The sequence below is a fragment of the Pleurodeles waltl genome, chromosome 4_1 (assembly GCF_031143425.1).
Source record: "Pleurodeles waltl isolate 20211129_DDA chromosome 4_1, aPleWal1.hap1.20221129, whole genome shotgun sequence".
NCBI lineage: Eukaryota > Metazoa > Chordata > Amphibia > Caudata > Salamandridae > Pleurodeles > Pleurodeles waltl.
The window spans coordinates 675627580-675641245 of record NC_090442.1 but is presented as its reverse complement, the minus strand read 5'-3'; the positions used below and the strand labels follow the sequence as shown (position 1 = coordinate 675641245).

At 42.6% G+C, this 13666-nt stretch overlaps 1 protein-coding gene across 50 annotated transcripts in view; it reads left to right on the top strand.

Moving 5' to 3' along the window:
- Positions 1 to 13666, top strand: part of CELF2 (CUGBP Elav-like family member 2) — a 986198-nt gene that overhangs the window by 963387 nt on the left and 9145 nt on the right. For 31 of the 50 annotated variants that reach the window (XM_069229233.1, XM_069229249.1, XM_069229230.1 and 28 more), the window contains one exon: positions 4076 to 4219. In XM_069229233.1, the coding sequence (XP_069085334.1) occupies positions 4076 to 4219 (144 nt within the window). Of the gene's footprint in view, positions 1 to 4051; positions 4220 to 13666 lie in introns of all 50 variants that reach the window. The other 19 variants (XM_069229225.1, XM_069229220.1, XM_069229221.1 and 16 more) reach the window with 1 other exon arrangement.

Here is a 13666-nt window from a genome sequence, read left to right as displayed (position 1 = left end):
GTTATCACCCCTTATATGTTCTCTTCTTTTGTGACCCACAAAACCTGCCCTTCAGTATAATGCATTTTAGTGGGGTGCTGTCATGTATATTGGTCCACACATGTATGTCAGCACTTTGTGGTTGAAGTGCTGACAGCTAATCAGATCGCACCATGATCTGTGCTCAGGCTCAGCCCAGATAGCTATATTTGTTTTTCTTTTAATAACTTCAAAACTACTAAACAAAGCTACACCAAATAACAGAAAGCAAGATCTGCGCACCAAGCTCTAGCTACCCGCCAAATTTGGTATAATTCTGTTCAGCGGTTTGGGCTGTAGTCGTGTCTAAAGACACTAAGGGAAAATGCATGGGGAAAGTGTGTTTTGGGAACCCCCCTTTTTCTCAGCTCCCCACTTGATGAATCACCCTGAAACTTTCAATATATCAGCTGAACTGACTGTTGTACTAGTTTTAAAACTTTCTTTGAAGAGTAGTCAAACGGGGTCAAAGTTATTAGCAAAACAAAAACATGCCTTTCCTATGGAAACTAGGTCCTAACTAAAACTACCTACTTGCGACTGCCAGTAGAGTATCTATCTATCTATATATAGATTATAGATAGATAGATAGATAGATAGATAGATATAGATATATATATATATATATATATATATATACATACAGATAATTACCAGCAATCTGTAGTTATAGTTAGAATCTAGTTTCCATAGGAAAATATTTTTTTTTTTGTTTTAACTAATAACGTTGGCGCTGTTTGACAAATCTTTGTGAAATTTTCAAAACTGACATACTAGTCAATTCAGCTGCTGTCTAGACAGTTTCAGGGTGATTCGTCATGTGGGGTCCGAGAAAAAGGGGGTCCGAAATGCATTTTCCCCATGCAATTTCCTATAGGGATTGCAAACATGACTACATGACTACAGCCCGAACCACTGGGTGGAATTACTCCAAATTTGGCAGAAAACTAGATCTTTGTTCAGCAAGATCTCTTTTTGTAATTTGGTGTAAATCTCTTCAGTAGGTTTGCAGTTTTTAAGGGACAAAATGTATGTATATCTAGAGTCGCAGATCCACCACGGTAGATCTGCAGATCTATGCCCCAACAGCAATGCCGTGATTGGCTGGCAGCAACCTTAGAGAAAAATTGCAGCCACCATTCTGTGTATCAGCATTCGGTCCCGTGAGGGGCCAAGAATAAAGATTAAATAGGATATCAGGATGAGGAAGCCTTACCCCATAGACCTGGTGGAGGAGTCTGTGAAGGACGACTCATGGGCACAAAGACACCCAAAAATGTTTTTTGGGGTGCACAAGCATCTGCGTATCCACTGTGGTGCTCCGTGTGGCCCCCGTATGAATCCGCAGTGGATCTGTGGATCCAGAACTCAATTAAAAAAATACACCAACACGCAGACCTACTCACGCACCCATTTACACACTCACCCAGTCACACACTCATACAGCCACACACACTCACAGACCCACAGTAAGGGGTTGGCTATATGCAAGGGTTTGGGCATAGAGACTGGTCAGAGGCCAGGCCCTGCGGCCAACCCATCCCCCACGCACATGGCCGAAGGCCTATTCACAGCATTTGGTTGGCTGCACGTGGGGGTTAGTCACAGGACCTTACTATAGATGCATCTCCTGTTGGATTAATGTATGGTGATTAACTATTACTTTACATTTTTCTTTAAACTTGAAATTCACTGAAAAAAACAAAGGTTAGAGGGACATTATATTTAGGAAATATATATATATTTTTTTAACTAGAAATTCTATAAAAAAAAAACAAAGGTTCCAGGTAGATTCAGATTTTATACACACAAAACCATAGAAATTCAGCAGTTATAGTTTGTTGAGACAAGTCTAACTATAACTCTTGCCCTAAAGTAACAACTTGTGCCCTCACCATGCACCGCTAATTACACCACATATTATAACAGCTATGATAGCATATATAACATCATTGATAATATTACTGCAACATTTGCAATAAAATCATTGATGGGAAAACTGTGCATGGCGGGGGGTGAGTTACAGTTACCTTAGGGCATGAACGATAGACCTATTAGCATTTAGAAAGTTTTAAAGCGGCCTTTAAAAGGTTAACACTTAGTATATTTTTGCCATTTAGGGCTCACAAATTCTTTATCAGCCTGGGAATTCAAAAAACGAATCAGATTGGCCATGGTAGGTTTTTCTCTGATTATCTCTTTCAAATCTTTAGTACCACATATCTGATAGACATTATAGAAAGTCCTGGGACAGTCCCCATGTCCTGCAGAAAACATAAAATGGTCATAGGAGGAACCAGCCTAAGCACGTCCGGATCCACAGGCTGCAGTGTGGGGGGACATTTTTCAGTTTTTTTTAACAGTTAAAAAGTAAAAGACTTCGTTAATCCCTTATTACTCATGAATCCTGGACACCTAAAATGGCAGCTGAGGTCCTAGGTACCAAGGTAGGAACCACGGACCCCCAACTGCCATGTTAGGTATTGGAAATTGTGAATCTGGGGCAGGCTTCAAAGCACGAAACTTGCCTCGGATTTGTGAATTCTATCAATGATTGACCTGCCCCTGCACCCACGGCCAAAGACTGTGGGGAGCCCGGGTTAGCCTGCCACTTTGAGTTGGGCCAAGGTCCTGCTTCTCACAGTGGATTATTATAGGGTTACGACAATTGTTGAACACGCTGAAGAGGAACCACTGTCAGGGCCAAATAATGCATCTCAAAGTTTGAAAAAATGGAACGGCAAATCAAAACAGGATTTTCTTTTTTTACATATTAAGGCAATCTCGGGAAGGATGCATTGAGAAGCCTACCTTGTTTGAAAGATTGCATCCTGGGACTCTAATACTGAAAATGTGTGACAATGCACCACTCTACAATTTACTGACTCCTTAGATATTCACAGGGGCGGATCCTTGCCAGCAGGGGCAGCTGCAAAACCTTTAAAAGAACACTATAATGAACTTTGTTTATTATAATTTTCTTTTAAATGGGCAGACCACGGGGTGCCGAGCAGAGCACATGTGTGTTTGGCCGGCCTTCTCAGGCAGGCCAAACACACAGGCGCAGTAGGGTCTCTTCAGCCGGGCACGGTGTTGCTGGGCTGGAGAGAGCCTGCACAGGCTCCAAGTCTGCCTGGGAGCGCCCAGCCAATCCTGATGCTGCTGAGCAGCATCAGGGTTGGCCGCAGGCTGGGAGCCTGTGCCTGCAGCAACGGACACAGAGGAGCGGAGCGGCGTGCTGTGTTTAGGTACGTGCTTTTTTATTTTTTTATTTTAATTTCTCCCGCCCGCTCCCTAACCCACACTCCACCCCATCCCTTCTTTTTGCCATGACCTGCTCCTGGATATTCATGCTTTAAACGTGACGTTGAAACTGTCCTCATGGACTAAGGGATCCTGAAGTTTAAGCCTATTACCATGGATGAAATTAAATCTATACGGAACAAAGATAATTAGATTTTTTTAATTCCATCATTAAACATTAGTTCTACTAGAATATTAAGCCTTAAAACAGTGGCCTGCAAACCATGTGCTGCCTAGAATATTTAATTGGTCAAAGCGTATATGTACTGAACGTGCAATGTGTGTGTAATTTGTAAACATCAGCAATAAGTGCAGAAAAATATTCGTTCTTTTGGTCGTCTGAAGACACATAAACCAATGCCTACTTTAGATCTCTATAATAAATCAAATTCCTAAATAAAAACACCCCCACTTGGTAACAGAGTAATTGTGGTGCCTGGCAATTTCTGGTTTTGTACTTTTGTTGCACCAGAGAGATATCTGTTGGCTTTGAGTGCTCCTTGTGATGGACATTTTCTTCTTTTTTACCTCCTCATTTGCATAAATTAATTGTTTAAATGACATCGTCGTCTCTGGTACTCAATAGCATACACTCCAATATAGATCTCCCCCATTTGGTTTGTCTATGTGAAGTTGATGTGCCATAACAAGATTTTAGAAATAGTCCTGTGTTGTAAATGTAATGACGAGAATCTGTGGAAAAAAAGAACTCTAACCATAGTGAATTCAGGCCTCTTCCTTCCTTTCTCTGCAGGTCCAGAAGGTGCAAATCTATTCATCTACCACCTGCCCCAGGAGTTTGGAGACCAGGACATCCTGCAAATGTTCATGCCTTTTGGGAACGTTATCTCAGCTAAAGTCTTCATCGACAAACAGACCAATCTGAGCAAATGCTTTGGTAAGTGAACACTTCTCATCTTTAGGAAACAAGTCATGTTCTAGTAAGGAAATAAAAATAAAAAGTCTGTGCTCTACAACAAAAAGTGTAGAAAGACAATAGATGCGTAGATGTGTTCTTTTAACATTTTCTGCTGTGCATAACTATACAAGATGTACAGACTTTAAGGCACAAAGAGAAAATTGGAGACGGCTGACGATTAAATGTGGCAAGTAAATGAAGCTAATTGCCGCTTACGAGGGAAATGCCGTTTACTGTACCATTACTCTGCCATATTACAAATCCATAATTACCCTCCATTGTGTCGGAAAACCTCTCCACGATTTAAACCAGCGCTGAGCTGTCTGTGCCTGGAATGCAATCGCATCGGTTAAATGAGCCAATCCGAGACGCAGACTGGCCTCAAATCATGCTGGTTGCCAGCGGGGAGGATTGGCATTTTTAAGTGTTGGTTGCGAACAGGCTTTTGTAAATGCAGGGGCAGTTTTTAGAGGTTGCTTGTTTCCTTTTTTAGCTGGGTTTGAAATACATGAACGTCAGTGATATCCTCCCAATGCGGGTCTCTGCTACAAACATCGTGCAGCATATGTTGGGCTGTTTTTAGCTCCAGCAGCATGGTGAATTGTGATAAACAGGTTATGGTTCTGCGATAACACCTCTCCTTTACAAAGACAACCAGCAAAATGTCTTTAACAAACATTGGGAAAACCAATAGGTCTGACAAAGACCACCAGCCTTTTGACTTTGTCAATTGTTGTTTTGTCATGGTTTTTGCAAAACTTTATTGCTAGGGAAGCTGCGTGCCCCTTATCAATCTAAAAACAAAAATGTTTTCTCAAAGCAACACAAAAAATGTTTCAAATACCACTTATTGATAAAGTAGTCCCTGACACTTAAGAGAACTGCTTTTTGGGTGGATGTGCTCCTTCTGAAATGGAGAATTCTTTCGCTCACTGTGAGGTTAACCAATGGCTGAAGTGGGCTGACCCATTGCCCAATGTTGTATGTGATAGTATGTGGAAGAAAAATCTGAATTGCCCAATAACAGACCATACGCTGGGGAGGATTAGTAACTTGACATTAAAAATCAATTGACCACCTATCAATATGAAATAGTGGTTGTGCGGGAGACACACAATCAGCACTTTTTTTTAACATAATTAATTAGTATCTTCTATTGGAGCTCATGGTGATTAGTTTAGTTCAGTTTTTTGTGTAGTATTGACATGGAATACCAGCCATTCATGGCACCTGGTTAAAGGTACTTTGTCTATGAGGTTAGCAGTGCATTCTGTGTGTCTTGGCTATATTTATTTTATCTGTCCACCTTATCCAACTCTTAGGTGTCTGCTCAGAGCCTGGGAAAATGGAAGGTTTGTTATGTCGGGTGATTATGACTGATGCTTAAAAGTGAAATAAATAGAGTTGGTCCGAATGTGAGATGGATCCCGGGTCCAGCTACTATTTTATGTTGCGTTCTCTTAGTGAGCACTACTGTGCACTGCCTGTTGAAGTCCAGTAAGACCATCATTCTGATCATATCTCGAACTTTCACTGCATTTCTCTGACCCGAGTTTAATTTCAGTGACTGGGTGCTTGAATTCGTGTCAAGAATGGGTTACAATGGAGCGCTGTATTAATCCGGGGGTAGGCAGTGTTATTAGCTCTCCTCTTCTAATATCACTGGTTTCTTATTCCTGTTCTGCCCAAACTCACTAACAGGCTTTCTTAAACAACTAGCTACAGTTTTTTGAAGGGCACGTGATCAAATGCCTTAAACTAGATTTTACATATGAGCACAACTGTAACCATGACCTTGTCCCATTGGCAAATATAAAGCTAACTAATTGTCACCTGAAATTCTGACTGTCATTTGTACACCAAGACTGAGTAAAAAACAATCAATTTTTGTAATAAGTAATTGAATAAAAAGATGGTTTGTATTGCTTCTGGAAATACGTGACTCCTTTCATTGAACCCAGGAAATAGTACTGCAGCGGCCCTGCACCGTTCACACATTCCCACACAATTCCCGTGCGCAGATCTTTTTGATCAGTTTATCTAAATATGTACAGCACCTTCCGTGTTCTTTCGCGGAACGACATCTATTTCTGGGACCAATAATTAACTGTAGAGGTGGCCAATGTCATTGCAAATGTTAACTCTGGAGGGCGCAAGAGGTCCTCAGAATGATTCTTTTGAATTACTGCATCACTAAAGTAATAATAATTGTACCAACTGTAACTTTTCAAGCACTTTCCAAACTTTGTCTGCGTGTTAGAGGCTCGAGTCATTCCAAAGGCGTGTCATCCTTCCAATATGTATTTCTATTGAGTTTTGTGAAAATAGCATCTAGAAATAATACCTAAAAATAAGTCTTACAAAGTGCAAGCACAATATAAAAGACAGTTCACGTAATTATTACTCTTTTACCAACTACAAGGTTGTCTATTTTATTGTCCCTCTTTTACCAGTCTGTCACCTTCCGTAACTAATGTGTTGCCAGATTGTGGCACTTCCTCTTGTACGTTCCTGAGCCACGGAAATGGTTGAATGAACAGTTCTGCTGTGTCCAATAGAGTGGACAGGAAGCACATTAGGACTTTCCCTTCTGCGGGCTGGTTGGTCAATGACCTCCTCATGTATGGAGCCAAGTGACAGTTCAGGGAAATGTCAGATGAAGTGCTGCTCGCTCATCACTTTCTAAAGGCACGCTAGGAGGGAACTCTTAGCCGTGGCAGCCCCAAGACAAACCGATGGACTGTACCTCAACGAAGCATTTCTCACTTCAGACACAGTAGAGCACACTCGCTTTCAGCCCAGGCCCAAGACTTGTATAAATTCTCAATTCCGTACATAATGAGAAAAAGAATCGAATTTGTCTCTTCTCCATGAAAGTCCTTACAAAACAAGCTCACGGAAAATGTAAAACGTGTATCATGCAGAAAAATAAAGGCAGTATATTAACTTCAGAAAAACAGTAATCCTCATGAAGGGTGCGATTTCCCCCATCCCACCAGCGCATTGTACATTTAAAAACTGTGGTTTTGACCGTTCTCGAGCCTGACATCCTTTTGAGCACCACACTGTCTGCTTAGGGTGACCAGATTTTGAGGCGCAAAAACCGGGACAGGTCAGACATAAAAGAAGGACTAAATAATTTACTCTCACTTTTCTATCTGGCCTGTCCCATTTTTTTGCATAGCTTTGTGGATGTGTGCCTATGCATGTGTGTGTTTGTATATATATATATATATATATATATATTTATATGTATGTATGTATGTTTGATGGCATGTGTAGCTCCAGATACACATGCTGTGCTCTGTTTCTGCCATCTAGTGTTGGGCTCGGAGTGTTACAAGTTTTTCTTCGAAGAAGTCTTTTTGAGTCACGGGACTGAGTGACTCCTCCCTTTCGGCTCCATTGCGCATTGGCGTCAACTCCATCTTAGATTGTTTTCTTTCCGGCATCGGGTACGGACGTGTTCCTCTTCGCTCCGTAATTCAAATCGGGAAAACATAGAAAAAACGGGACTGGTTTAGTATACATACATCAGCACCGATAACACAACCGCTTCGGCGGCTATTCTGGGTTTCCGCACTCAACTGAGGCCTGGTCTGCCCAACCACACCCGTCGTCGAAGACTCATGGACCGGACCCCCTTCTGTTTCTGTCCGACGTGTCACGCCAAGTATCCTTATACAGACCAGCACCAGGTCTGTAATCTGTGTTTGTCGCCAGAACACAGAGAGGATACTTGTGAGGCCTGCAAAGCTTTTTGATTCAAGAAGACCTTAAGAGATCGAAAGCAAGACGCTTACAGATGTCATCAAAGTCGACACAACACCTCGACGTCAAGGAGGAAGAAATGACAATTTCGATCCAAGGTTCGGAATCGGATGACTCCGATGGGGACCGGACACCGATGGCGGCACAAAAAGTGAGTACACCTGCCCCAACCCAGCCCCAAAGTCAAGGGAAGAAACAAAAGGCCTCGGGGACGCCACTGCCGGAAGGCCATGGCTCGACCCACAAGAAAGGCAGTTACCAAATACCATCTTCGGCACCGAAAAAGGCCAAGATAGTGCCGAAGTCTTCCGACTCGGGTCGAGAAACCGGCACCGAAAAGAGTCGACATCAATAGTTCAAATCGAGCAAGCCTCGAAAGAGTCTCTCAGAGCCGAGACCGACAGTATCCATGGGGGTTTCGGTACCGAAAAAAACCGGCTTCGGAGCCGAAAAAGACTTCCTATACGGAAGAACATTGGCTCTCTCAACAACTCAAGGAGAGGCACAGGTTTGAGCAGGAACTGGAGTTGGAAGAGCTTGACTAGACTCAACCAAGGCTACAAATCCAAAAGGACAGAGGGAAAATTCAAACCATCCCTCCGCTCAAGTTTAAAAGAAAACTGGCTTTTCATGAGACTGAAACTGAGCAACCAAAAGCCAAATGGTTAGAGAAAGGTCACTGCTCCCACATTTCTGGCCAGTGCAGCGACATTTCATAATGTCACCATGAACTCAGAACCAGTGGAGGATGACTTTCTTTTTAACACACTGGCATCCACGCATGCTTCGTATCAAAGCCTGCCAATGTTACCGGGCATGCTCAAGCATGCACAACAGGTCTTTCAGGAACCGGTGAAAGGATGGGCCATTACACCAAGGGTTGAGAAAAAATCTAAACCTCCCCCGTCAGACCCTGTGTTTATTACACAACAGCTCCCTCTGGACTCAGTTGTAGTGGGGGCCACAAGAAAGCGGGCAAATTCTCAATCGTCAGGGGATGCGCCACCCCCTGATAAAGAAAGCCGTAAGTTCGATGCAGCAGGAAAAAGAGTGGCATCGCAAGCGGCCAACCAGTGGCGTATCGCCAATTCACAAGCCCTCCTCGCCCGTTATGACAGAGCACATTGGGACGAGATGCAGGATATTCTCCAACATTTACCAAAGGAACATCAGAAGCGTGTGCTTCTGTGGTGGAGGAGGGACAGGTCATCTCCAACAACCAGATCCGCTCTGCATTGGACTCTTCTGATACAGCAGCACGGACTGTCAATACAGCAGTTACCATCAGGAGGCATGCATGGCTACGAAGTTCTGGTTTTAATCCAGAAATACAGCAGGTGGTATTAAATATGCCGTTCAACCGACACCAACTATTTGGGGCGGAGGTGGACACCGCAATAGAGAAAATGAAGAAGGACACAGACACGGCCAAAGCCATGGGCGCGCTCTATTCTTCCCAATATAGGGGAACATTTAGGAAGCCACAGTTTAGGGGAGGGTTTAGACACCAACCTTCAGAGCCATCCACCTCCCAAACAAAACCCACTTACCAGTCTCAGTACCAGAGAGGGGGGTTTCGTGGCTCCTACAGGGGACAGTACCCAAGAGCAAGTGGAAAATTTCAGCCTGCCAAGCAGACCCCTAGTAGCAAACAGTGACTTCAGTGTCACACTCCCCCCAACACGCATCACCAGTGAGGGGGAGATTAACAAAATACCACAACAATTGGTCACACATTACCACGGACACATGGGTTCTATCAATTATCCAACATGGTTACTGCATAGAGTTTACACAAATCCCTCCAGATGTTCCCCCAAAGACGCACAAACTGTTGACACAACATCTAGACCTACTACAAATAGAGGAGCAAGCACTACTAGCAAAACAAGCCATAGAACTAGTACCCCATCATCAAAAAGGAACGGGGGTTTACTCCCTATATTTCCTTATTCCAAAAAAAGACAAAACATTAAGGCAAATTCTAGATCTCAGAACGTTGAATCTCTCCATCAAATCAGATCATTTCCACATGTTCACACTACAGGACGTAGTTCCCTTACTAAAACAGGGAGAATACATGGCAACACTGGATCTAAAGGATGCATATTTTCACATACCCATTCATCCATCTCACAGAAAATATCTCAAATTTGTAATGCAGGGCAACCATTACCAATTCAAAGTATTGCCCTTCGAGATAACAACAGAACCCAGAGTATTCACAAAATGCCTAGCTGTAGTAGCAGCTCATATAAGGAGACATCACATGCAGGTATTCCCGTATCTAGACGATTGGCTAATAAAGGCCAACACTCAACACCGGTGTCAAAGTCACACGCAGTATGTAATAGATACTCTACACAAACTAGGGTTTTCTATAAATTACCAAAAGTCTCACTTGCAACCATCCCAAATACAACTATACTCAACACGCAAAAAGCAATTGCCACTCCAAGTCCACAAAGAGTTAAATCATTTAAAAATATAAGGTCAAGCATGCAACCAAACCAACAATACACGGTCAGGTTTGTAATGAAACTACTAGGCATGATGTCCTCATGCATCGCTATTGTCCCAAACACAAGGCTACACATGCGGCCCTTACAACAGTGCCTAGCAAAACAATGGACGCAGGCACAGGGTCAACTTCAAGATCTAGTGTTGATAGACCGCCAAACACACTCTTCGCTTCAATGGTGGAACCCTGTAAATTTAAACAAAGGGCGGCCATTTCAAGACCCAGTGCCTCACGCCATTATCACAAAAGACGCTTCCATGATTGGGTGGGGAGCACACCTCAACCATCACAGTATACAAGGTCAATGGGACAATCAACAAAAACAACTTCACATAAATCTCTTAGAACTACTATCAGTCTTGCTAGCACTAAAAGCTTTTCAACCCCTTCTAGTCCACAAACACATTCTTGTCAAAACAGACAATATGACAACAATGTACTATGTAAACAAACAAGGGGGGACACACATCACAACTGTGTCTCCTAGCACAAAAAATCTGGCATTGGGCAATTCACAACAATATACGCCTGATAGCACAATATATACCAGGCATTCACAATCAGTTAGCCGACAATCTCAGTCGAGATCACCAGCAAACTGACGAGTGGGAAATACATCCCCAGATTCTACAAGATTACTTCTACTGCTGGAGGACACCAGACATAGATCTGTTCGCAACAAAACAAAACGCAAAAAGCCAAAACCCCATGCTGGTAACCCTATATCCAAAAAGGGCACAGCCAGATGGATAGTCAAATGTATTCAGACCTGTTACCTCAAAGCTAAAAGAGAATTACCCATTACACCAAAGGCACACGCCGCTAGAAACAAAGGAGCAACAATGGCCTTTCTAGGTAATATACCAATGACAGAGATTTGTAAAGCAGCCACTTGGTCTACACCTCATACCTTTACTAAACATTACTGTGTAGATGTGTTAGCAACGCAACATGCCACAGTAAGACAGGCTGTATTAAGAACATTATTTCAAACAACTTCAACTCCTACAGGCTGACCACCTCTTTCGGGAGGATTACTGCTTTGTAGTTTATGCCCAGCATGTGTATCTGCAGCTACACATGCCATCGAACGGAAAATGTCACTTACCCAGTGTACATCTGTTCGTGGCATGTTGCGCTGCAGATTCACATGTGACCTCCCAGGGAGCCTGTAGCCATTTTAGTTGCATTTCAATTGAATATATGTAAATACATATTCCTTTACCACAAACTATGTACATACATATTTACTCCATTGCATGGACATCTTTAGTATCCTCATTCTACCACTCCTACCTCACCCTATGCGGGGAAAACAATCTAAGATGGAGTCGATGCCCATGCGCAGTGGAGCCGAAAGGGAGAAGTCACTCGGTTCCGGGACTTGAAAAGACATCTTCAAAGAAAAACAACTTGTAACACTCCGAGCCCAACACTAGATGGCAGGAACAGTGACACACACACACATTTACAAGACTCCATACATAAAATTAGCTATGTCTTGACCTGCACCCCCAACCCGCCCCCACCCACCCCTCCCTGCTCCCAACTGTCTCTGCTGGGAGCAGACAGGGGACTGTGTTGCCTGACAGTAACAGATAATTTACTTTGATAATTTCATACTTTATAGGCGTCTGTTAAAGGAGAGCATACCTTTAACATATGCTTCCCTGGATGATCTGACCTTTGTCCCAAAAACCGGGACATTTACTTAATGATCTGACATTTGTCCCAAAAATCGGGACATTTACTTAAAATTAAGAGAACCGTCGGGTCACCGGGACAGGCCTCTAAAAACCGGGACTGTCGGGGGAAATCCGGGACGTCTGGTTACCCTATGCCTGCTCCCTCTGTTTTTATTTTAATTTCTCAAGTAGCAAAAGTAAGTGGTATAAATCTTAAGTGTGGACCACTAGGAGCATTATTGCAACAGAAAAATAATACGAAGGGACCTTCTCTTAAAAGTCTTTAATGGTGTAAATCAGACGTACACCTGCACGCATTTGTACTCCATGTACATGTGCATTAGCTTTGATACGTGAAGTGTAATGTACACATTAAAGTGCAATCTCACTTGGCACTACAGAGAAGTCAAAATAACTTTACACATTTAGGGCCACTAGCTTTGAGAATCTCCGTTTCAAGCCTCACTAAAATAAAAAAATGAACAGATGCCACCATTAGAGGCCCATTTGATTCTCAGGCCCAGGCCAAATACCCCTCCTGTCCCTCCCATCTGCCTGTCATATATGAGCATGTAGCAAGAGCATGTCAATCTTGGCTCACGTTGGACAAACGGTGTGCTTATATTGGAGTTGTAGACCCCCATTGCCAAGGAAATCCAAGTTATCTTACCAAAGCTAGGTTGTTACATTTTAGAGCTTCCACGGCCATTAAGTAATGCGCTGATCTCATTCTTAGCACTTGTGTTACACCCAAATACACACTGCGGAAAAAGAAAATGAGAGAAAGGGCTGTTGTTGGCTAATTCTCAAAGGACATGTGTACGAAGGCGTAATATGTATGTTAAAAACATCATTTCAATGATGGAAACGTGCATCGAAAATAAAAAAGATGTTACATAATTTTTTCTAACTACATTCGCGTCCAGCGTCCATTGTATATTATTATTGTATATTATTATATGCAGAGCAAAGCATACACAAGTGACTAATGTGTGTGAGTAGCATACTCCTACATACTTCCATTACTACAGGCAGACTTTATGCGTGGAATATTTGTGGGCATCTCTACAGAGAATTTCACACGTGCGTTCCATATTGTGAAGTTTTCACTATAGGTGGGTCTCCTCACAATTCTAAAAAGTATTTCTTTAACATACTGAACGCTTCACCTTAGTACAGCATCTTGTATCACTATACTGAGGGATATTTATTAGTAAGTTTTTAAACATGAAATTAAAAACATTCCTGCACTCCGGCCCTGAAAGTCTATTACTGAACTAGGAGGAAAGTCAATAGTCAAGTATACCCTATATGTGGTCTAGATTTTTATTGTCCCAAAAATAAGTAATGAGGGAGAAGAGCTAAAAGGGTATCAACCTCGATTTCTCCCGATACTCAAAAATCAGGGTGAGAGGTTCCATTCACCATTCATTCGTATAGTTTATACTT